This window comes from Chenopodium quinoa, unplaced genomic scaffold (assembly GCF_001683475.1).
Source record: "Chenopodium quinoa cultivar QQ74 unplaced genomic scaffold, ASM168347v1, whole genome shotgun sequence".
Classification (NCBI taxonomy): Eukaryota; Viridiplantae; Streptophyta; class Magnoliopsida; order Caryophyllales; family Amaranthaceae; genus Chenopodium; species Chenopodium quinoa.
Window position 1 is genome coordinate 2,715,050 of NW_018744466.1, and position 24,423 is coordinate 2,739,472.

The 24,423-nt window shown below is 36.0% G+C and overlaps 2 protein-coding genes and 1 long non-coding RNA gene across 10 annotated transcripts; 2 read left to right on the plus strand and 1 right to left on the minus strand.

Annotated features, from left to right (window-relative positions):
* The first annotated feature begins 413 nt into the window (after nucleotides 1-413).
* Nucleotides 414-18,211, plus strand: LOC110697514. Of its 3 annotated transcripts, XM_021874881.1 has the most exons (14): nucleotides 576-1,408; nucleotides 1,619-2,006; nucleotides 6,989-7,172; nucleotides 7,355-7,423; nucleotides 7,498-7,596; nucleotides 12,969-13,048; nucleotides 13,136-13,310; nucleotides 13,425-13,961; nucleotides 14,991-15,676; nucleotides 16,203-16,287; nucleotides 16,416-16,467; nucleotides 16,687-16,736; nucleotides 17,578-17,625; nucleotides 17,715-18,211. In XM_021874881.1, the coding sequence occupies exons 2-14, from the start codon at nucleotides 1,672-1,674 to the stop codon at nucleotides 17,889-17,891; spliced, it is 2,577 nt and encodes an 858-aa protein (XP_021730573.1). In that variant the 5' UTR covers nucleotides 576-1,408; nucleotides 1,619-1,671; the 3' UTR covers nucleotides 17,892-18,211. The 3 variants fall into 3 exon arrangements, with proteins under 3 accessions (XP_021730571.1, XP_021730573.1, XP_021730572.1); XM_021874879.1 differs by having other exon boundaries at nucleotides 414-1,408; nucleotides 13,136-13,961; XM_021874880.1 differs by lacking the exon at nucleotides 576-1,408 and having other exon boundaries at nucleotides 1,422-2,006; nucleotides 13,136-13,961.
* LOC110697515 (serine/threonine-protein phosphatase 7 long form homolog) lies at nucleotides 2,495-4,182 on the minus strand. Its single transcript, XM_021874882.1, has 2 exons — nucleotides 3,368-4,182; nucleotides 2,495-3,286 (listed from the first exon to the last, which is right to left on the minus strand). Exons 1-2 carry the CDS (start codon nucleotides 3,815-3,817, stop codon nucleotides 2,882-2,884), a joined length of 855 nt encoding a protein of 284 aa, XP_021730574.1. The 5' UTR covers nucleotides 3,818-4,182; the 3' UTR covers nucleotides 2,495-2,881.
* A 707-nt stretch (nucleotides 18,212-18,918) lies between the features above and the next one.
* LOC110697517 lies at nucleotides 18,919-23,636 on the plus strand. 6 transcript variants are annotated; one of them, XR_002506500.1, is made up of 6 exons: nucleotides 18,919-19,052; nucleotides 19,477-19,935; nucleotides 20,173-20,988; nucleotides 22,510-22,560; nucleotides 22,940-23,037; nucleotides 23,236-23,636. It is a non-coding gene; the product is annotated as an uncharacterized LOC110697517 (long non-coding RNA). The 6 variants fall into 6 exon arrangements; XR_002506503.1 differs by having other exon boundaries at nucleotides 18,921-19,052; nucleotides 19,776-19,935; XR_002506499.1 differs by having other exon boundaries at nucleotides 18,929-19,935; nucleotides 20,173-20,657; nucleotides 20,870-20,988.
* The last annotated feature ends 787 nt before the right edge of the window (nucleotides 23,637-24,423 follow it).

Genomic DNA, 24,423 nt, shown 5'->3' on the forward strand with positions numbered 1-24,423 from the left:
GACTCCATTGGTAAAAAAAAAAAATCTGGAGTTCGAAGATTTCCATTGAAATTGACCTTAATTGTGCGATTATTATAGAAGACGGAATAGTGTATTTTGGAGATGAAATCAATCCAATTGATTATGAAAATAACATTCCAAACTCTCAATCTAGGTAATTTATCACTGTTAATCAATTTTTTTTGGATATTTGTTTGTTTAAATTAGATTCATGTAGAAATTGAAAATTCAGAATAAAAATTAGAGGTTAGAATCAATCTTCTAATTGAAATTCACATAAACTCTAGAAAAGTCACCCTTTTATCCATAAAATTTACCCATAAACTCAAAATATTATCCTTGATCTCACAAAAAGTTACCCTTAAACATACAAAAGTTATCCATAAATCAAAAATTAAAATATCACGATATCAAAATCATAACACCAAAAAGTTACAAAATTAAGAAGATCGACAATCTCTAGCAACGAAATTCCAAAAACAAAAAAATTGAGATAACGTAGTAGTCTTCTTCTTCGTGAAAAGCAGTAAATCATCACTAAAGAAACAAATGAAAAAAAAAAAGAGAAAGAGAGAGAGAGAAGCATTGTCAATAGAGAGAGGGAAAAAAATGAGGAAGAGGGAGAAAGTTTTCTAAAAGAAAGAAAGAATTGAATGAGGAGAGAGAAAAGTTATTGAAATAAATTTGGGTGGGTAATATCCCACGTGTAGTAAGAAACTTTTTTTCATCTTTTTTTTGCCATTCAACAAGTTTACTGTAAATTCGCCTTAACTAAACATTATTTTTGGTAATTTTTCCAAATGAAATTCCAGTAATTGTTCCAAATGAAATTCCACCCAAGAATTTACAGAAAATACTTATTGATCATTCTGATTGACAAGCAATGTAAATCAATGATACATGGGTTATTTTATTTATTTAATAAGGGATAATTTGTAAGTTTCATCCCTTTCTTCCTCCCTTCTCCATTCTTCCATTACAACAACCCACCTTTTTCCTCCATGAAATCCCTATTGCAGACCACCGCCACCACCACCTTATGTGGTTAAAATTGCTTCCGCGAAGAAAATGCTACCCTAAGGTGGTTAAAATTGCTTCCGCGAAGAAAATGCTATCCTAAGGGGTACATGGTCTTTTTGCTCGCGGCGTAGGAGTGGTTGTCGAGGAAGAAGGAAGAAGGGAAGAAGAAAAGGGACGCGAAGAAGATCTTTCGGAGAGGAATAAGGGGTTGTGATGGTGATGGCGGCTAAGACGAACACGAGAAGACGGAGATGATTTTGGTGGTTCGTGGTTGACCAGCGAGATGACAGGGGGATAATGATGGTAGTGCGGTGGCTTCGTGATGACCGATCACCGGCGAGATGACAGGGAGTAGTCGGAGATGGTGGTGCTTCGTCCTTCGTGAATGGTGATGCTAGATCTAAGCTTATTTTTTTCTTTTAAAATATTAAAAAAGTGTATTATATTGAAAAGCTGGCCCGCAAAAAGGGCTGATTTACAATATTTTGTGTCAATCAACCTGATTGAGGTGGCCTCATTTTACTACACTACTCTCATTAATGTAATCATCCCAGTTCCACCGAAAATAACCCCGAATCCCTTTCTCTCTCCCTTTCAGAAATTCTTAAAGAGACAACAATGGCGCTGATTTTCACGCTCTCACCATAACCAATGGCGGACCAGCATCACCAACACCACCAGCTGCAATCCCACTCATCAACAAGAAATCGTTGTTATTCGTTCACCCAACACCAACACCAGCAGCAGCAGCACCATCATCATCATTCTATGTCGCTTCCGTTATCGCAACCTCAGCAGCAGCAGCAATCAGATAGTGATCGGAGCAGCGTCGAATTGCGGGCTGTCGATTGTAATCTCGCCTCTTTGTGTGATCACATTCAATTGGAGGGTTTTAACAATGGCGTTTTCTCCGATATTGTTGTCAATGCTATGGGCTCTACTTATCATCTTCATCGCTTGATTCTTTCTCGCAGTTCTTATTTCAGGTTTCATATTTCCCTTTTTATGCATACTTTTGCAATTTTCGTACTTTTGCATTTAAATTTCGGAGAATTTTTTGAATGGGGATTGTCGAATGTCTTTCTTTTCGTATTTTGTATTTTGAGGTGTTCAGGGGCGCTTGATAAAAATTTCAATTATACATTCGGGTGTATCGTTCGAGGTTACATCAGCCTCAATTGATCAATAATAAATACTCTTGGTTGTAGCCCTTGTAGGGTACATTGATGTACAGTGGAAGGTCTATAATACTTTGTGATTTGGTGAAGAAAATGAACGTTTTTCCAATTTGAGCTCTAAACGTAAACTAATGACAAAAATGGTTGCGTGGCAAAACTATTTACCAAACTAAGCTTCCAGGGTAAATCGCTGTCCCTGCTTTTTTTTTAAAAAAAAATTCAACTACAACTATTTTATATGTTCAACATAAAGCGCTGTCTCAGACAGCGCTCTTGAACATAAAGCGCTGTCTCAGACAGCGCTTTATGCTTGAACATAAAGCGCTGTCTCAGACAGCGCTTTTCTGCTGGAAACAGCAACCAGCATCCAGGCAGAAAACAAGCTTCAGCAAACAGCTTGCATGCTGCAGTCCTCCAACAGCCACCACAACAGCCAGCTCCACAGCCCTACCCCACCACCGTCGACCACCAACTCCGCCACTCCCCACCACGTACCACCACCATATTCTGGGAGTTCCGTCAACTTTAAGCACTGCAGAAAACTCGAAACAGCCCAACAACAGTCCAACCACCAAATTAACTTCAAAGCACACACGGAGTCATTCAAAAAAGATTTATTATATTAATTTCATAAGTGTTATGTACATCATTACACAAAATAACAGGGAATACAACAGATAATACTAGCCCGACTCATTTATTCGGGGTAAAGGTCCTGCCTCCTGAGTGTCGGCCCTCCGTCTGACACGTCGCCGCCTGTAATGAGTGACGGTGGTGAATGGGTCTCGGGGCGGTGGGGGAGTCAGCTGACTGGACGAGGGGTCCTCCTGGGTACCAGAGGGCGCAGTACTGTGGATGTTGTAATCCTCTGCGTGTCTGGGTGACGTAGGATCACATCCACCGCTGCTCTGGCCGAGATCGAACTGTGAGTTGCCATCATGACCGTCCCGCCGGTGGGCGAGATGAGCGTGACCATATCTCCGTAAGGTAGCGACGCCCATATCTCGCACCTGCTCGACCTGGGCTCTAGTGGGTCCGCACTCAAGGGAGACTGATAGCGCATCAACCATCGCCACCATATCCGCCGCCTGCAGTAATCATCGATCAGTCAGATCTATGGCATACAAATATGGAAATTGTTGAAAAGGAGTAGAAAAATAATAACTCACATATCCGCTAATGATGTCATATGCTGGATGGTAATGTGTGGATGGTGGTGCGTAGCTGGGGTTGATGAAGCGTCGTGTGATACGCCTGTACCACACCATGTACGGATCGTCGGGATCCATAGCCCCCTGCATTAGATCACCTCCAACGATGAACTCCAACCGTTGCTCCCATAGCTGAAGGAAACGCCAATGCTCCAGCGCCCAGCTGGTCTCCCCCTTTCCCCGACGATCAATGCCGTGAAGCTGTACACTAGTGTCACACCCCTGTGGGATAGTCTGGCGTAGTCCAAACTGCCTCATGACTCGGTCGGGCAGGTGACTCTCCACAACCTCGAAACAGATCAGGGGGACCCTAGCACGCCACTCCGCCTGATGGTCTAGCAGATGTGGAGGCATGGCATCAAACATTTTGTGACGCCACTCCCCCACTATACTCGACCCGGGGTCCATCAAACAGAATTTCTCCTCCCCACCGGCATAACAAAACTACATTTTGTGACGCCATATTCTACATAACCAAAACACATTTTAGGATTATCGAAATCTAGAGCGAGGTAAATTATCAACACTGAAATAAGACTCTTCTCACCTATAACAACTTCACTTTCAACAACTTCACCAATTTCAACAATTTCATGAACAATTTGAATTATTTCAACAATTTCAACCTAAACTATTTCAATAATTTCAACAATTTCATCTCTTCTCACCAATTTCAACCATTAACAACTTCAACATTTTCACCATCATCAACTTCACCAATGTCATGAACAATTTCAATAACAATGTACCACATCACCATCAATAATTATCAACAATGTACCACATTTTCATTAATAATTAGCAACAATTACATGCAATTGACATGAATTAACAACAAGTAAGAGCAATTACATACAATTCACAATAATTAACCACAATAACTATGCAATTACACTAAATTCAGTTTAGGGCTAACCACGAAATTGAGTGAGTGAGTGTGAGAGGGAGGAGGGCAGCAGCAAGGTGGCGGCAGCAGCGGTGGCGCAAGGGTGGGCGGCGGCGGCAATGCGGGTGTTTGAGTACGGTCGTGGTTTAGTGTGAGAGGGAGGAGGGAAAGCGTTGAGGTTGAGTTCTTGCGCATTCTGCTGAAGTGAACATGCTGATATATGGCCATGAAACGCTGTCCCGGACAGCGTTTCATTTAAAAAAAAAAACAGGGCATAAAACGCTGTCTCGGACAGCGTTTTACCCATTGAATTTTTTTTAAAAAAAACCCAAGGATAAAACGCTGTCCGAGACAGCGTTTTATGCCCTACTGAATTTAAAAAAATACAGAAGGTAAAACGCTGTCTGGGACAGCGTTTACCAGTTGAATTTTTTTTAAAAAAAAAAACCAGGAGACAGCGATTTACCCTGGAAGCTTAGTTTGGTAAATAGTTTTGCCACGCAACCATTTTTGTCAATAGTTTACGTTTAGAGCTCAAATTGGAAAAACGTTCGAAGAAAATTGGTGAAAAAATTGTGTTTTGAAATTGAAATATTCCCAACATCATACGGGTATTTTGTGATTTTGAATAAAATGAAAAGTGAAAATAAGCTAAATTTACAATCATTGTAACTTAATATTAACAGATGAGGGGTATAAATTTGAATTATTTAAGCAAACTAGAAAAGACAAATAAACTATGACATACAACGAGACGACAAGAAGTAGGTGATTGATGTGCTATGTTGTAAAATTGGAAACACACAATCATATAGATGTTGACTTACATGAATTTGGATGTAAGTTTGATTTAATTTTTCATGGTATTTTTTTTACCTTGAGAAATCATACCATTATTTCAAGTGATTTGGAGATTTTAGCTATAACTCAATGATGGTGATGTTGACGGTTTTTTAATACTGAGCAATCAACTAGCTTATATGCCAATTAAAGCCCCGTTATGGCTAATGTTGCAATATATAGTTTAATTGTCAAAGTTATTGCCTGACATAGTGTATCCATATCTGACTGTCCTATGTTCTATGTGAGCTCTGGGCTTGAGTTAGACAAACTGTACTTTATTTGTTTTGCTTTGCCATGACATGAGAGTTCTTCATATATACTACCTCCGTTCGTTATTATTTGCAACAATTGTACCTTTCACGGAGGCCAAGACAAAAGTTTTTAAGCATGATTATTAAAATATAAGGGCATGTACTTAAACACTAATCCAATTAAAAAAAAAAAACAAAAATTTGTCAGAACCACTAAAACCCAGAATCACAACCACCACCAAACCCACCGCAAACCACCACCACCACCACCACCGAGCCCACCGTAAACCACCACCACCGAAACCACCGTAAACCACCACGAATCAAATCTGAACCCCTACAACCACCCCACGAACTAGACAAACATACAAACCCAAACTCACGAACAAGACAAACCCAAGACAAACCCAAACCAGACCCACCCAGCCATCACCATCAACCATCAACCAGACCCACGCCACCCCCACGAAACTAGACCCACGAACCAGACGAACCCAGCCACGCCACCCCCACGAAACTCACGCCACCCCTAAAACCAGAACTGAAGCCCCTAACACCCCCACGAACCAGAAGATTTGTTGATCTTATGAGATCGTCGAGGGACATGTTCAATCATTTTCCATTGCCATTGAAAGATGTGGTGAAGAAGAAGAAGAAAATGTAGAGGAGAGAGAAAATTGAAGGAGGAAGAAAATTGGGGAAAACCAGAGAGAGAAAGTGGGAAGATGAATGATTTTTGGTGAAAATGATTACAATAATCAGATTTATTACGTAAAAAGTTAAATTAGGTTAGCGATCTAATTAGATGTCGAAGTTGTTTAAGTAAGGGTAATATGGGCATTTTGTTGGCAAAAAGTTACTAAAAAAGGAAATAAAAAAGTTTGTTGCAAATGATAGGAAGCGCCTAATTTTAGTAAATGTTGCAAATAATAATAAACGGAGGTAGTAGTTGTTTTAGAAAAGTGATTTTCAAACCCTTGCTATGGCGCTAATACTGTGCTATAAGTTTCCGTTTGTGAGAGGGAAATGATCCTGTCCCCAAGTGTTCAAATCTGGTATAGAATAGCGCCAGTTTTCTTCTATGTTGGTCAGACTCAAGTACTCTATTTATTTGTGAAAAATATCCATGATTTTTGGCCCAAAGTGAAGTATCAAAGAATCCGATCCATGTTTACACAGATACTTGAGGTATGATGAAGAATCTGATCAACATAGAGCCTGTCAGTTACTTTTGTGTGGAATGATTCATGCACGTCAGCAAGTGACCATGGGTAGAAATGTAAGGAATTGATTAAAAGAAGCGGTTGCTATAGTTGAGATTTCAACTTCTCTTTTACATTTACAGAAATAGAGATTATACTGCTGCTTATCTTAGGTTGTTGATAAAATTTTCTGATGTCGTAAGTTTGACCTGTTTTTGGTGCTAAAGATATGCTAAAAATCACATAATGAGAATAAGAGAAACAGAACAAAGGAAGAATTGATTGTTGCCTGAAGTTGTTTTCATTGTTCTTGAACTGTTTATGGGTTTTCTATGCTTACAATTTATTGTTGGATAGTTAATGAAAACTTCTATCTTATTGCACAACTGCTTGTTAGGAATATGCTTCATGGTCCTTGGAAAGAAGCATCTGCCCCCGTCTTAAGTTTGCAGATAGATGATACAAATGTTAATGCGGAGGCCATTGCTATCTCATTGGCATACCTTTATGGGCATCACCCTAAGCTTAATGACAATAATGCATTCCGTGTTCTTGCTGCGGCATCCTTTCTTGATCTCCAGGTATCTTACTTTTCATGGTAGCTAATAACTTAAACCTTCTTAAGTTCTTCAATCTACTTTTTCCATTTTTAATGACATTGTGATAATCTTTGTGTTGCACACTTTTTATGCAATTCTATCTGAACATATATCCTATTTAAATAAATTTATCAGTACCTGTCTCTTAAAGCTTGAATTTGCAGGAATTGTGTGCTATTTGTACTGACTTTATCATCGCTGAGCTGTGGACTTCAAATTTCTTAGCCTATCAGGTTTGAGATACTTTTTGGGTTATTTTTTCAATATCTGTTGTGCTTCTCTATTCTTAATTATACTATCATGACAGGTGTTTGCAGAACATCAAGACTATGGCATACATGGGGAAAGAGTTAGGAATGCTTGCTGGGGCTACCTTTGCCAGAGTGGTTTCATGGAATTGAAAGAGGTGTGTAGCTCATTTTTGGCTTATAGTACTTTTTATACTCCATCCTAGAATAGTATGAATACTCTTGTGACAATTGGCCCCAAAAATAGTTTGGACACTTCCTTTCTTGAACTGGTCCTACCATTTATATAATATTTCTTCCGTTCTTTTTCAGTTATCAATAGATATTAATAAGACATTCTTTTTCAGTTATCAATAGTTATTAGTAAGACAATAAGTTAAAATAATAAGAAGTTAATTTGATGAAAATATACATTGTGACAATTCTAATAAGACCCCATATAACTCTTTTTTTTTTTTTTTTTTTAATTTTATATTTTAATTTTAATTTTTTATTTATTTATTTTCTTTTAACTATAAATTAAAAGGCAAAGTAGAGTTTGTGAAGAGTGTCAAAAGTCAAAACGTCAACTAAAAAAGAACAAAGTAAATATTTCTTACCTTACTTTTGGACCCACTATTTGCTTTTCACACCAACTTTTCCGTTAGAATTTCGATACAAATGGCACATAAATTCCCATCAAATCTACTCACAGCTTATCTCCTAAAACTCTATGTAGTGATAACTGTTTTAATGTGGCATGGAGAGAGTAATATTTTAAATGGGTATTTAGATTTTGGGGATGTTTCCCATGCTGAACTTTCCTGATTAATAAATGCTTAGTATACTCTGTTCTTTTATGTTCCCCTCATAAACTATAAAAAGGCCACCCGTGATAATGCTTTCCAGAGTATATCAGTCTCATATCTGGATATGTAAGAGCTATTAAATTTTTATACATAATATTATTTTTGAAAGGTTTAAAATTTCAGATAGATCAAATAAAGTGAGTATACTTTTATAATAGAGTTAATATGATTCTCTAGGCTAAAAGTATTGCTCCATTAGTTGACAAAATTCCATGAAACAATGGAAGATAACGAGTTCGTGTTTGTTTAATTAGGAATGTGTAACTTGTAAAATAAGAATGAAAAGGCATGATAATTATTTAAAATACAAGTGTAAGTACAAGAGGTAGTGGAACACACAGCATCATAGTATGTGAAATGTTCTGTTTTAAATTATTAGCATGGAGTGCAATTAGTTTTGATTTTATACCTTAAGCATGACACTAGCTATTTATTTAGCACTGGAGTTTTAAGTAGAAAAGTTCATGAAGTATGCATTAACAAATATTCAAACAAATTTAATGATTCTTTAAGACAAAGATTTTAGGAGTTAGCTACAACACTACTTACCTTAAATTTTGAGTATAAAATTTGTTTGAGGATGACAAACTATATTATCTATATTTTTTAATGATTATAAAAGTATGCTTCCTCCATCTCCTAATACTATACTTGTCTTGACCATTTACGCTATCTATATAGTTGCCCTTTTTTCTATCTAAATCTAACTCGCTCTTTTTTTTCTTTTTAAAATTTTGTAATGTTGTTCAATTCACTTATTGTTGATACGTAGTTTAAGAAGGCTTTGGAAAAGATGAGTGTATGTTAATATAATTAAGAGAGAATGTAAAAAGGGTGGTAGGTGTAAGGTAGATTAAGAAAGAGAGGGTGTTAAAAGGTGGGTGGGTGTAATACTCCCCCGTCCCTTTTTATTTGATCTTTCCATGACTTCTTGTGAATGCCACGGTGATCCTTTAGAATAGTTTTGCAGAGAAACAACTATCTTTATATAATGATTGAATCTTCAAAGCTTTCTTTAGTTTTGAAGTTTGCATGTAGGAACTTAGAATCTGATTAACATCAGTTGATTATAAGATTGAATAGGGACAGCAATCTGTAACAAACTCTAACTCTGAATTCACTCCTGAATCTGGTATCTCAATGATTAAGCTTGAAGAAAAACACACAAATTATTTCAATAATATCCAATCTGCTTGTTGGGACATGTAGCTTTATTTATTGACTGAATCAGTGTATTTCCCTAAACCAATGAAAATGAAAAAAAACACTACCCACAGAGGGTATTACACACCTTTTCTGTCAATAACTGATTAGGGCTCTAAACAGATCGGCTAGATCAATTAAGAACCAAACACCCATTATGCTAACACATCCTAAAACCTCTCATGACCAATTAAGCAAAGTAATAATCAACTACTGAAACTAAACAAGTTATGAAGCCCATGTATAAATCCACCCTGATAGTGTTGGTGAAAACAAATTGGTAGCTACTACAAAAATAAATTGTACTCCATATGTAGTAATAAGCCCAACAAAAAATCTTCAATCCAAGTGATGCAATATACAAACATAGACATGCCTAGTGAGCCCAAGGACTCCAAACAAAAATCCAAGGCATCTGAATGATGTTCATGGGTTCATATCTTTTGCACTACTGATTAGGGCTCTAAACCTAGATTAATTAAGAACCAAACAGCCCATTATGCTAACACAATCTGTTCCATGACACATTAAGCAACGTAATAATCAACTACTGAAACTAAACAAGTTATGAAGCCCATGTATAAATCCACCCTGATAGTGTTGGTGAAAACAAATTGGTAGATACTACAAAAATAAATTGTACTCCATATGTAGTAATAAGTCCAACAAAGAATCTTCAATCCAAGTGATGCAATATACAAACACAGACATGCCTAGCGAACCCAAGGACTCCAAACAAAAATCCAAGGCATCTGAAATGATGTTCATGGGTTCATATCTTTTGCACTACTGATTAGGGCTCTAAACCTAGATTAATTTAGAACCAAACAGTCCATTATGCTAACACAATCTGGAACCTCTCATGACCCATTAAGCAAAGTAGTAATCAACTACCAAAACTAAACAAGTTATGAAGCCCATGTATAAATTCATCCCGATAGTGTTGGTGAAAACAAATTGGTAGCTACTACAAAAATAAATTGTACTCCATATGTAGTAATAAGCCCAACAAAGAATCTTCAATCCAAGTGATACAATATACAAACACAGACATGCCTAGCGAGCCCAAGGACTCCAAACAAAAATCCAAGGCATCTGAAATTATGTTCATGGGTTCATATCTTTTGCACTACTGATTAGGGCTCTAAACCTAGATTAATTAAGAACCAAACAGCCCACTATGCTAACACAATCTGGAACCTTGCATGAACCATTAAGCAAAGTAATAATCAACTACTGAAACTAAACAAGTTATGAAGCCCTTGTATAAATTCACCCTGATAGTGTTGGTGAAAACAAATTGGTAGCTACTACAAAAATAAATTGTACTCCATATGTAGTAATAAGCCCAACAAAGAATCTTCAATCCAAGTGATGCAATATACAAACACAGACATGCCTAGCGAGCCCATGGACTCCAAACAAAAATCCAAGGCATCTGAAATGATGTTCATGGGTTCATATCTTTTGCACTACTTATTAGGGCTCTAAACCTAGATTAATTAAGAACCAAACAGCCCATTATGCTAACACAATCTGGAACCTTGCATGACCCATTAAGCAACGTAATAATCTACTGAAATTAAAAGTTATTTAGCTCATGTATAAACCCACCATAATTGATATGAAATAATTAAAGAAAAGAGGAAAATATCAACTAACAACAATTCCAATACAACAGCACAAGATAAACCAATCTCAAAAATCACCGAGATGTATGAAACAGGGGTTCTTGATCAAAGCCAATAGCAATTAAAGCTAGGATTAAGGTGTAAGTTACAAAGAAGCCATCACAAAGATAGTAAATAATCACCAAGACTAAGGAGAGATAATCTCATTGATTTCAAAATTAAGCAAAAGTTGTTTTAAAAAAAAAAAACAAAAAGCAAAGTTTACCCTATTTGCAGGCTTTACAAAATATCCCTACAGATATTAAATTACATCCCTTGGATTATAAAATGAATAGCCAAGATTAATGCTAGTAAAATAAGAAGAAAGGAATCAATAACGTCCGCCCGAAACTGGGTCAGGAGCGGCCGCTCTACAGGGTTGGAGCAGGCGCTCCTCGCTTCTCCAAAAATTTGTATTGACGGCGAAAGGAGCGGGTGCTCCATGCGACTGGGTGGACAGCTCAAATTCAAACATTCATAACTTCTTTGATTCTTTCTCAAATTTGGCATATGACTGTCGTTCGAAAGCTCTCGGACTCTACTTTCATCTCCAATTTCAATCGCCTAAAAATTCCTTGTATTGAAGAAGATATGGCTGATTTAATTTACGTATTGCATTTTTTATCAAGTGCAAGCCTTTCTTTCACCTTGTTTCCATGCTTACATCTCCAACCATCAATTGTAGCATCAAGACACAAGGATTGCTCCTATTTACCTAAGCCACGTCATAAGATAGCATATTCATCCAAAAAGTAGATAAGAGCTTTAAATGCCACTAAACGGATCATATAGCAATACAATATGTAGGCTTCAAGGATGCTCCTACATCCTATGTTAATCGGACACACCTAAAATCATGAAGTGTCCGTGTCGATACGACACGACACGGACACGGGACATGTGTTCGACCCTTCACTGTTCACTTGGACACTTCCGTTAAGAGTGGAGAGGAAAAAAGAGGAGAAACATGAAAGAAAAACACATCTTGTTCGAAGACCACAATTGATATAGAGAAGATGGAGAGAAGAAGATTGCCATTTATTAGGAGAATTTACCAAGGAAAGAATTATAATAAAAAAAAAATAGGGGTGGTAGTAATGAAAAATTTAAAGCTTTTGTAATATATAAGTGAGTTATATAAATTTAAGTGACGTATTGACGTGTCCCCGTACGCGCGTCCAAATATCGGCCAGAGTCCCTGTGTCCTAAAATTTTGGAACTTGCCACATCGGACACTTGGACATGTGTCCATGTCCGACACCCGTTCCCGAGTCCATGTAACATAGCCTGCATCACTAATAGTGTTGGTGAAACCAAATTGGTAGCTACTACAAAAATAAATTTATACTCCATAAGTGACAAGCCTAACAAGGAATCTTCAATCCAAGTGATGCAATTGACAAACATAGACATGCCAGGAGAGTCCAAGGACTCCAAACAAAAACCTAAGGCATCTAGCATGCTGTTCATGGGTTCATATCTTTTGCACGACTTCTACACTATACTAAGGTACACCCTACCAGACCTCATATTCCTATCAGGTTTAAAATCTTCATCTTGATTTTGATCGCAACCTTATGTTAAAACACTGTTTTCAAGTATGTTCTTCCTAAGAATATTACTCATTTTTTCATTTTTGTAAACTATATGTTTCTCCTGTAAGGCTATATGCATTTTTTTGGCTTCATTGCATCGCATGCCATATACAATGCTTTGGTTGTTAATTTGTTATCCCCTATAGACTAGTAGGTAGAAACTGAATTGTACATGCCAGCTACCTGGAATATTAATTCTTGTAACTGTCTTTAGGTTCTACCAAATCTTTCATCCCAAACATTGCACACGCTACTGACCTCAAATGAACTTTGGGTACCTAGTGAAGAGAAACGGTAAAGTACTGTTCTCATATCTTTGGCCTCTATGAGAATTTGAATCTTTTTCATGCAGGATGACATTGTTTAATTTCCTTTTTGAAGGTTTGAACTTGCATTATATACATTGGTAAAAAAAAGTGCTCTCAACAAGGGTGAATCCCAAGAAAAGCAGAGTACAAGCCTGGAAACAGGGATCTCAAATCAACATGACTTGTCTCAATCAAAAGGAAAGAACATTATTGATGCCTGCTGTAATAGAAACTTGGAAGCTGATTCGGTATGTGTAAATTCTTACTTGCTCCTTACAGCTAAATTCTGCTTGTATTATCTGATTGAGCTTGCAGATTTTGTTATTGACCTCCACAATAATAATGTTGATGACAAACAACAGGTACTTCAAGTTGCTTGCAGTGAGCCAAATTCAGGAGCTGAATATCCTAACAACTTCGAACAACCTTCCCTTGTTACCTACTACTCTGATTATAGGCCCTCTTCTTCTTACGTCAGAATGCCAGTTAATTTTGCTGCCAGTGGACAGGGAAGTGAAGCTGCACTAGTAGAAGGACCATCCGAAGAAAGCATATGCTGCCATTTTAGTAGTTCTAATTGGTTGTCAGGAAATGATTCAAGGGATTGCTCTTCATCATCAATAAACTCTTCCTGCAACGATATCGTGCCTGATGAATGGAGCAGAAATGATTTGGCTTATCCATGGGGTGGAAGGACTGTTGGAAGGAGGCAGGTGAAGAGTTACGGTAAAGGGAACAGTGGGTTGAGAGGAGAAGAATATGATACATTCATTAACATTTTTGAAGAAGGTTCAGTTTTGTACTGCAATATGTCTTTTGAGGCTCTTTTAGATGTGAGAAAACAGCTTGAAGAATTAGGTTTCCCTTGCAAGGCAGTGAATGACGGTCTTTGGCTGCAGGTTTGAAGCTTGTATCTTATTCTCACTTCCCTGAAGTTGTGAGATAATTCATGCAGATTTATTTTCAAATAGTACTTGTGTTTGTATGCTTTTCTTCTATCTAGATAAGATATGGGACCCTAATTGAATGCTTATTTTTCAACTTCGATTGGGATAGTGTGTAAGGAGAGTTGAGATTGGGACAATGGGCCAAAGCTTAAGCCAATTCCAACTATTAGGCTAGGTATAGAACCCTCAACTTCAAATATTGAATGGGAGTACTGTGCACTAGAGTTTTATAGATTCTTATGCAAGCTATGTCACTGAATGTAATGCGAGCACAGATTCTGAATGTAAGGGGAGTGGGGACATGGAAATGGACTAGATCTAAAGTTCTAAACTGCTACGGTGTCGTAGTGAACCTTTAAGATTGTTTAAGGATCTACAACCACTAGAGTAATTCCAAATTCTTATTATTCCTTAGAATGCAACTTTAACTGTTGGGGAACATCATAATTGTTCATCCAATTACTTTGTGTTTCGTTGGAGGCCGAATGTTTAGGAGATGGACTTTATTAATCCTTCTTAATTATTTGTATTTTGGACTCGTAGTTATTGTTCAAATCCCATACAAATTCTTTTAACTCATCCAGTCCAATGCTGTTTGAATAATTAGACATAAGTTCAAACCTGGTCCAGTCCAATCCCTTTTTAATTTGTATTTTTATCTTGCCTCTAAGCCCTGTAAGTCTCATTTTGTCCCTATTATAGAAAAAAAAATTTATAGACATTAGCCTAGATAAAGAGCCAAAGAGAGACTAGGAGAGGAAATAAGACTGCAAAGATAAATAGCTAAGAGTCTATTTTATTTTAAGCATTTTCCTGAACTTTTATTTTCCTTGGACAACATTTTCTGTAATTTATTGATTTCTAACTCTGTTCTATTGTTTAATACTTCTCTCTTTTCTAATTCTTGAGGTAAGGGGATGGGGGGAAGGTTGTTTTCGTGTGATTTTATTACATTAGTGTGCTTCTCTGTTTCTTTTCTAGATGCTTCTCAGTCAGAGGGTTCAAGAAATTGCTGCTGAAACATGCAAAAATTGCTGCCTTTTAGGCATGGCATGTGCATGCAAACAGCCATTTACCTTTTCCCATGGTGCTGGAACCACAGGCTACTACGTCCAAGCTTCTGATCAGAATAATTCACCTGGCAATATTGGTGATTTGTACGTTGCGGGTCCTGCTAATGTTGAAGGAAATGGTATATTTAGACCAGTGAGAGTAAATGTTAGGGGTTCAAATGATGGACTTGCCGGTATCGGGCGTGGAGCTACACTGGTTCCTGCTTCCACTTGGTGTCCAACTCGATTTGTATTTTCCCGTGTTCCGTTTGGTGTGGGCAACAGGAATGGTCAGCAATCTCTTGCTAATGATGATCTGGAATTGAGACCTGACCAACATGGTGACATGTCTGGAGATGGACTAACTGCCTTGGTTGGACTGAGTGACGGAGGAAGAAATATTAATGTTCAAGGGTGGCAGACAGAGAGTGCTTTTGATATAGCTCTAAGAAATAGTTTCATTGAAACCTCTGCTGCTGGGCCAAGTGGTAGTGGTACTCAGATGGGAGAGTCTTCAGACCAAAATATTGACGGCCAGTGTGAGAACACAAGCAATGCATCTATATCCTTAGATATGAAGACACCTCTAAGTCACTTCCCTCCATTTCGATTTGGGTTGGTTTTCTTCTCCCCCCCCCCCCCTTTTCTCTGTATCCTATTATATCGTGTCTTATATTGTAGTAGCATAGGCTGTGTTACTCGGACACGGAAAAAGTGCTGCTGTACCCTAAGCTATTTGCCCCTCATGGTCTTTGCTTAACGGAATGAGAAATTGCACTCAAACCATGTTCTTTGTTGTTCTCTTGACTGCTGAGCTGCTGCTTTGATACCTTTATTTATTATGTATAGAGCTTCCTATACTTTGAAAGCTACCTGTCATGGATGTCTCACTGCTTTTTAGAAACAACTAAGGTTTTGAGGTCACTTAATAAACTATTACCCTCGTGTCATTGTTAAATCATGTAACAATACATGGTTCATCTTTTGGGATGTATCAAGTCATGGTCATATATTAGTATGGCATGTCCAATGACTTCATATGAAGAGTATACATTACCGACTTGTTATTTTTTGAACTTTTATTCAATCAACTGTTCATACTTCTTTATTCTCTTGTTAATTGGATTGTTAATTTCAACAGGGTAGAATTTGCTGATGTGCATCGACTTAATGATGGTCAGGTTAAACACTCACCAGAAGCATTTTATGCTGGTTCATTTTGGAAAGTACGATTTCAATTTTCTTTTCCTTTATGTTCTTGAATGTGTATTATTAGAGCATATACCGAAGAAAAAGCCTACTCATTTTCCAGAATTGATATTTTTAAACTCATTCAGTCTGTTGCATCTAACAGATAAGTGTTCAAGCTTTTAATGATGAAGACCCTCAAGGGCGTAGGACACTTGGTAATTCTTCATAGAGCATTTACTATTTTATGCAAATAATTGGTTATTAAATCATGAATGACTGAAAAAAACAAAGGGAAATTATTTTGAATAAAATATTCCTTTTGAAATATATGCTCTGTTTATTTGGATTTAGTAGTGAGTACATTGTAAGTTTAAATTACACAATAATAGCTACTCTTATTTCATTCGCTCTTCATTTATGGTTTATATTGTCAGGCTTATTTATTCATCGCCGGAAGGCTGAAATAATGGATCCTCAAAGGAAGGTCAGCTTAATGACTTTACCATTTATTGTTTATATAAATTTGCATTTGTGTTTATGTTCTTTAAAAAGTTCTGCATTTTTGTTGTGCTTTCAAATTTTCGTCTTTGTGGATTAAGCCTCTGTGAATGCTATATCCACCCTACATGCAACAGAATTCTTGGATCTTGCTTTTGGTTTCCTTCAAAGATGTGGTCTATATTTCGAGGGTTAAATTCTGTGAGCAAAATGTTAAATTATAGCTGCTAATTCTTAATATCTAAATTTTTGAAAACTCAGTTTTCTTGAATGGTCATTTGTGTTCTTTCTCAATTTGATAATATTGCACAACAAAATTGGTTTAAATTGTCCCGGAAAAGGGGCGGGGGAAGACAGCTAGGATGGGGCTTCCTAGGAATGAGGCTGTGGGAATTTGGTTTTGAGAGCAGTATATATCAATGAATCTATCCATGTGGATCAGATTTTGTGAATTGCTGGTTTTTTACTTAGAAAAAGTAGCCTTGTTTTTTCCCTTGTTTATCACTTGGGATTTTCTGTATGACTGTGAACTGTGAAGTTGTTATTAGGTGTATATCAGTAGTTCATAAAATGCAAGATAGAGCATTGATTATGTGTTTTCTATCTCTGTTTACAGCCATTGTATTGAATGTGTAGTACGTAGGCGTTCTTCCCTCTTTTTAATTTTTCTTAACTGAATTTATCATGGTTTGTTTGAACCTGGTTGCCCATGTTTATATTTATTACGCAACTAATCTGAACTTATTTGTCTGAAACTTATTTGTGCAAGGTAGTTAAGAACAAAGCTTTATATTATGTGATTACACTTTCCTTTTATGTTAATTCAGGTGCATATGTATGTGGACTCTCGTGAAAAAGTTACAGCTCGCTATCAGGTAGATTGGATATCAGACCACAATGACAATCATCATGTTGCTCTTATTTCATATGTATTTTTATGACTCGTTCCTTGTTTTGATTTTAGTTGATCTGTCCATCTAAGCGAGAAGTTATGGTGTTTGGAAGCTTCAAGCAAGCAGGTACTCTTTTACCAAAAGCTCCAAAAGGCTGGGGCTGGCGCAGTGCTATACTATTTGATGAGCTTCTTGATCTTCTTCAAAATGGGTGCTTCAGGGTTTCTGCCGTTGTACAGCTTGTATAGATTTGAAAATGTCGCAGTCCCATTCTGTGTCTCAATTTTCCTTTTTTCATTATATAATAATTATGTATCATCTAACATCTGCAAGGATGCCTTAGCTTGGTCTTATAAGAAGGATTAGCCTAATTTTCTTCTTTATAAGAGAGAGAAAACGGAGAAAGAAATTGTAATATGCTTACTTCTTACTCCCTTGTCCCTTTTTTGACTCGTAAATTTCTATAAAATGGGCCTATGGTGCAAAAATAAGGGGATAGAAGGAGTACATGTTAAAAATGATATTGTTATTAGTTTCATGAATGCATAATACCCAAACACATGACATATCCTTCCTTTGTTTTACAGATGTTGCAATAATTACCATTTTACGAAGTTTTACAAATATTGTGACATTTCTCTATTTACACATGTTTTCACTCATTCCCTCTCTTCATCACATGGGTCTCTATCTTTATTTTTCTCTTTCTCTTCCTATTCTTAAAATCTGTGTTGTAATATTTAGAAATGGAGGAAGTATAACGCAATCACACATATATAACACACAAACAGATAAAAGTAAAACATACCCATGCTTTTAATTTTTTTTTATTTTTTATTGTGAAATAACCTATGCATGGATATTTAGTCTTACCATAGTGTAGGGTACTAGGGTCAATGATCTTAATATTGACCCAATAAATAAAATTATAGAGAGACAGAAAGGAAGAGAGAGCGGAGAAGTTGTTTATGATAAATTTAAGCTTAAATGAATTAGTTTATGATTTCTTGCCGTGCAATTAATTATACAAGTTCATACAAAAATTTCATAGGAAACAATTCACCAAATTGATTTCTATTTTAGTAAAATCTTTATAATTCTATTTAAAACAATAATATATATATATATATATATATAGGATCATATGAGATCACACCCCTTATGTGAGGACACTATTATATGTGAGGACTCATTATAACCATTGGATCAATTGCATCCAACGGTCACAATACAATCCCGGTTTAAACAAAATCATTTTATTTCGAAACAATTTCTGCGTTTTTTCTCTCTCCTCCTTCCTCTTTCACGCGTAATTTCTCTCTCCTCATTCAATTTCATCCGGTTTTCTACTCTCTTTCTCTCTGAAATTTCATCACAACTTCTCCAATCTTCATCAATTGTTCGTCAATGTAAGTTTATTGTTTATTTTTTTTGCTGTTGTTCAATTAATTTTAGGTTACATTCATTGTTTATCTTCGTTTTGATTTTCGTTTTATTTGTGCTGATTTCATCTCACTAATTTTTGGTTACTTTGTGTCGATTATGTTTTAGTTTGTTTTTTTTTGTTGATTTTAGTTTTATTTTCGTTTTTTTGAGTAATTATCAAGTTCATTTTAGTTTTAACATGTATTCTTGTTTTGGTTGTGTATTTTCGAAATTATTTTGTGGTTTTGTTGCGATTTTTGCTCGATTTTGTTGCGATTATGTTGCGGTTTTGGTTTGGTTGTTAGTACTGCTAAAGCTAGTATAAAGCTTCCTTCGAACATTCAAGGTAATCCAAACACTTAAACCCCTGTTTTACTTGTGAATTCTGATTCGAAAAATTTGCAACAGGAATTGAGGATGCACGTAAACTGTTCGATTAAATGTCTAAGCGAAAAGCTAAATGTTTGGAGCTTTGGACCCCCAAGATTGGTTTTTTCAATTGATTAAAAAAAAAAGAAATTCTGAATTTTGCTATAATTTGTTTATAGGTAAACATTGCGATTATGTTCAAGTTAGTATATAAAATCCAGTTGATTGTGGGCTTATTTCTGTTCAATTTTTTTGTATGATTATTCAGTTCGTTTTTTTTGTTTGATTATCCACTTCCAATTTTTTGATATTTCGGCATTATCGTTCTTTGATGGAAGAACTATGGTAGCCAGTGTTAAAGTATTTGACCCTCGTCGGGGGACCTGGATGAGTGAGGCATCAATGAACCACTCAAGGGGATATTCAGCAGCTGTTGTATTGAATGATAGGATATATGCAATTGGGGGAATGGGAGGAAATGAGAATGTTCTGGATAAGGTGCATTCCTTTCTCTTTCTTCGTCGTTCTGCAATATCAATTACTAATAGATCCCCTATAATGAGTTTTGTTTCTTGCTGGAATTGTGGTCAAGCTTTCACTTCCTTTACCTCAACTTGCATTAGGCTTTCTGTATTAGGTTGTTCTGTAGGTTGGTCATGTTTGTGCTCACCATATTCCTTTCCTTCTCTAAAATATTTACACTTGTATATGATTTCTCATGAAATGTGATAACAGGTCGAGCGATACCAGGAAGGTCTTGGTTGGCAAGTGACAAACCTCAAGGCTGTGGGGATCGGAAAAGGTGCTTTGCTCCAGCTGTAGTCGTACAGCTTGCGCATTGAAAGGGCTAGGAGATGTGAAAGCTAGAATTTCAGAGGGGCTGCTTCATTAAAGCTTACTGTAATTTTGTTTATAGGAGGTACAGCATAACTGTTAATCCACTTTTGTACAGATTTTCTTGCAGAATAGAGAAACGAAATCCAGCAATTCTCTCTGGTCTCAGCTATGTTTTTGTAAATTGGAGCTACATATGATTAATATGAATCTTCATACACGTATAGGGACAAATACATATGAATCAATACAGCCAAATATGGTAGGCTGATGTTCATTAGTGTTTTTTTTTTATATATACAACTCGGAACCTTAAAGGCAAGTATGGATCCAAAGTGCCTTTGGTTTTGATGAACTCATTCAACACACATGATGATACACTAAAGGTAAAGTACCCATATAGATATTCTATACTGATTAGTTGTTCAACCAGATGGATAGTTCTCTTTCCGAAGAAGAGAAACAGCTGGTTAGTTAAGAAGAAGACGGTGATTTAGTATTACAATTTGAGCACTTTGTATATACTTCTTAAAAGTCATTTGCTAATATTTTATATAGATGAAAGCAACTAAAATTACTCGTATTTCACTTGTGGTAGGAATGCTCGCTGAACCAAGTAAATGAAATGATGCTTCATTGTGATCAAGGCCTGCAACATGTACATTGGAACACTATATTTGAGATGCAGCATATGGGAATTGTAGATAACAATTTAAGGTACAGCTTTAGTCCTTGTCACTATTGCTTTAATGAGAGTATATGTTCATTTCATTCAGCTATATACTGCTTACTTTTAGATTAAACTGATTTAGCATGTATGTGGAACTGGAATAGGAAACAGGGTGGCATTTATTACACTATTTCACTACTTAGGACACTAAACTTCATTACCTTAGGACTGTCAAATTTTTTTTTTTTTTTTTTCTGTTAATAGCATGCGATGCCTTTTAAAGCTTATTACACTTTTCCTTCCGTCCTTCAATCCCTACACATGATAATACCTCCACTTCTACTTTAAGATTTCTACTTTGATTGACTGTACTATTCAAAACACTTTGTATTATATGTGGCTTTTTGATGATAACAATTAGACCTAGGGTAATCACAAAACACATGACTCATAACATAGAATTGTATGGAGCATTATATCACATGTTAACTTTAGAGCTGAAATTGTAGATAAAGTGAATTGCAGCTTGAAGATTCTTTTATGTGTTGAAAGTTAAACCTGTATGTTTGGTTTGAATTGCGCAACCAAGTTGGCTACACCTTTGGAGGGCTGCAACTTCTATATACTCGACGTGCAATTTTCTATCTTCAAGGGAAAACGTCAGCTGTTGCTGATCATGCCTCACATTTTCTCTAAATCCCTTGTTTTCAATTATAGTACTCTTTTATTTTTTTCCCCTCCCTTTTTCTCTCATAGTTCGAGGAGATCCTCTGATCTCCATGTGCATTTACCAATTTGTGCTAATGGAGGCAAGTGGACAAACAACCTCACACCTACATAAACTTATGTATTTGTGAGTCGGCTTTCGATAACTCCATTGTGTTATTATTGAGATTTTTGAATGAATGTGGATGATACTCTTCTTATTACAAGAATATCATATGCTTGTTGATTGCTCATGTGGATGAAATGAGCAAAGAAATACTAGTTGATTTAATGAATGATTAAAGAAATGTTTGCTCATTTGACAAATGAGCAACTAACTATTTGCTCATTTGACAAATGAGCAACTAAGTTTTTGCTCATTTGTTAAATTAGCAACTAAGTATTTGCTCATTTGACAAATGAGCAACTAATTATTTGCTCATTTGACAAATGAGCAACTAATTATTGCTCATTTGACAAATGAGCAACTAACTATTTGCTCATTTGCTAAATGAGTAAAAAATTGGTTGCTCATTTGCCAAATGATCAAAAATTTGATTGCTCATTTCCCAAATGATAATGAGCAATGTTTTTGTCCTTTTCTGAGTTTGTAATGTTCAATTTATGCCTAGGCCCTTAGCTTTGCATTGCTTTAAGTTGTAGGTTTATATATGTATAACCAACACCCATCTTTCTGAAGAAGTACTGTTCTTGCTTTCTATGTTTATTGGTTGCCAACATCAGCCAAGCTAGAGAAGCCTAATATTCTTTTGTTAATCTAGGGGGGCATGCTACATTTGATTGTTTGATATCTTGGAGTAATTCCATCTGTCTTGACATGAATTTCTGCAATTATTTTGTAGATTGGCAAGCTGAAATGTGACCCTCAAACTCACGCAGGGTACTTGATCAAGGTATGGTCAAGGTTCAGCATCAAATTTTCTATTTTGATATGTGCCGAAGATTTCACGTAAAGCCAGTAAAGCACAGACAAAACCTGTATTCTGATTTTTAAGTGTAAATTTTGACATAATATCTAAGATGTAGATACCAAATACATCTACTATTTTATAAAATGTTTAAACCTTTTTGGGATGTTGGCGTGTTTTAAAGATGTAGGTGTAGGTTATATATTAATAAGATTTATTAAACTGCTGGGGTGCTCAGTGATATGCTTGCTTCCATTATTTTGGTAAAAAAAAGGTATCAAACATTGTGGAAGGAATTTTATTGAGGAGTGCATTTAAAATTGATTTTCTATTTGAGACTTTTATAGAATCATTTATCATGCAGGTTGGGCCTTTGGCTGCAAAGAATCTTATCGCTGGAAATGTGAATGGCACATCAGATCCTTATGCTCTTGTTACTCGCGGTACAGAGAAAAGATTCAGGTAATAAAGATGTTTGACTTTAATACCTTGATGTTTTATCACGCCTTATTCAATATCGGACTATTAATGTAGCTTTCTGGAATTAAAAAACATCGAGGTAAAGTTGTTTTTTTTATTTGTTGCTTCTATTTTCAATTTTGATTATATTAGTAATTATTTGAATTCAATTTTGAAATCCTGCAAGTATTGGCTTTACAGAATTGCCTTTCTGCATCCACGAGAGCAAGGCTGTATCAATATGACCCCCCTCTTCCTCCCCCAACCTAAAAAGAAAAAAAAAATCAGTCATAGCAAGGAAGCTCTTGTGAAGGATGAGTCGCTGTCAGTAGCTACTGGTTATTGCTTTGGCAATTCACATCTGCTGTGTATTTGTATATTTATCTGTTCATAGTAAAAATCAGGTGGTAGCTTTACCGTCTTACTGATATGACCGGAGTTGTCTAGCTATGTTGTTTAGATATTTTTAACTTAAAAAATTATGAAAACTGTTTTGCTTTGTTGTCTCCTATAAAATTGTAAAGGAGATATTATATATATGTAGTCACCATCATAACTACATAAAATTATATATATTGTAGGCAAATGGTTTCTACTGTTGATTCTTGAGATAGAACAAGCTATTTTGGAACTTTATCTTGGTATGTTCAGAGTATGTTATCTTGTAACTGTGCGGGATTTTAGTTTATTTTTCTGCTTCTCTCGCTGCTTTTGTCTGTCCTCTTTGAATTACATGATAAATTTCTCATGCATTTGATATTAGGAAACACATTTTATATTGATAAAATGTGCAAATAATTTTTTGCTCATTTATCAAATGAGCAAATAATTTTTTGCTCATTTAAATGAGCATTAAATAATTTTTTGTTCATTTGTCAAATGAGCAAATAATTTTTTGCTCATTTATCAAATGAGCAAAAAAATTCAATGCTCTTATGTCAAATGAGCAAACTATTTAATGCTCATTTGTCAAATGAGCAAATGATTCTTGCTCATTTTGTCAAATTAATGCTCATTTGTGAGTGTGTTTGAATGTTTTAAATACGTTAGCCTACTAGCTCGAGGGTAGAGCACTGTGCAAATGCACAAAAGATGTGGGTTCGAATCCCACGTAGGTTCATTTATGTAATGTGGAGACAAAAGTTTGTAGTGTGAGCAAAGAAATGAGCAAACTACACTCAATTAGCATGTAGAGTAGTGTGAAAATGCAGAGTTTGAAAATTTTGAGTAGTTAATGAAATTTATTTCTTTTGGCTATTGGGAAAACAATACAAAAGACACCCACTGCTGTTTTATAAACATCTAACATCTTGAACAACAATCTTCATTGTTATTTCCTGTTCCTTTCCCACATGAGTGCTGCGATCATTTATTACACCAATGCTAACT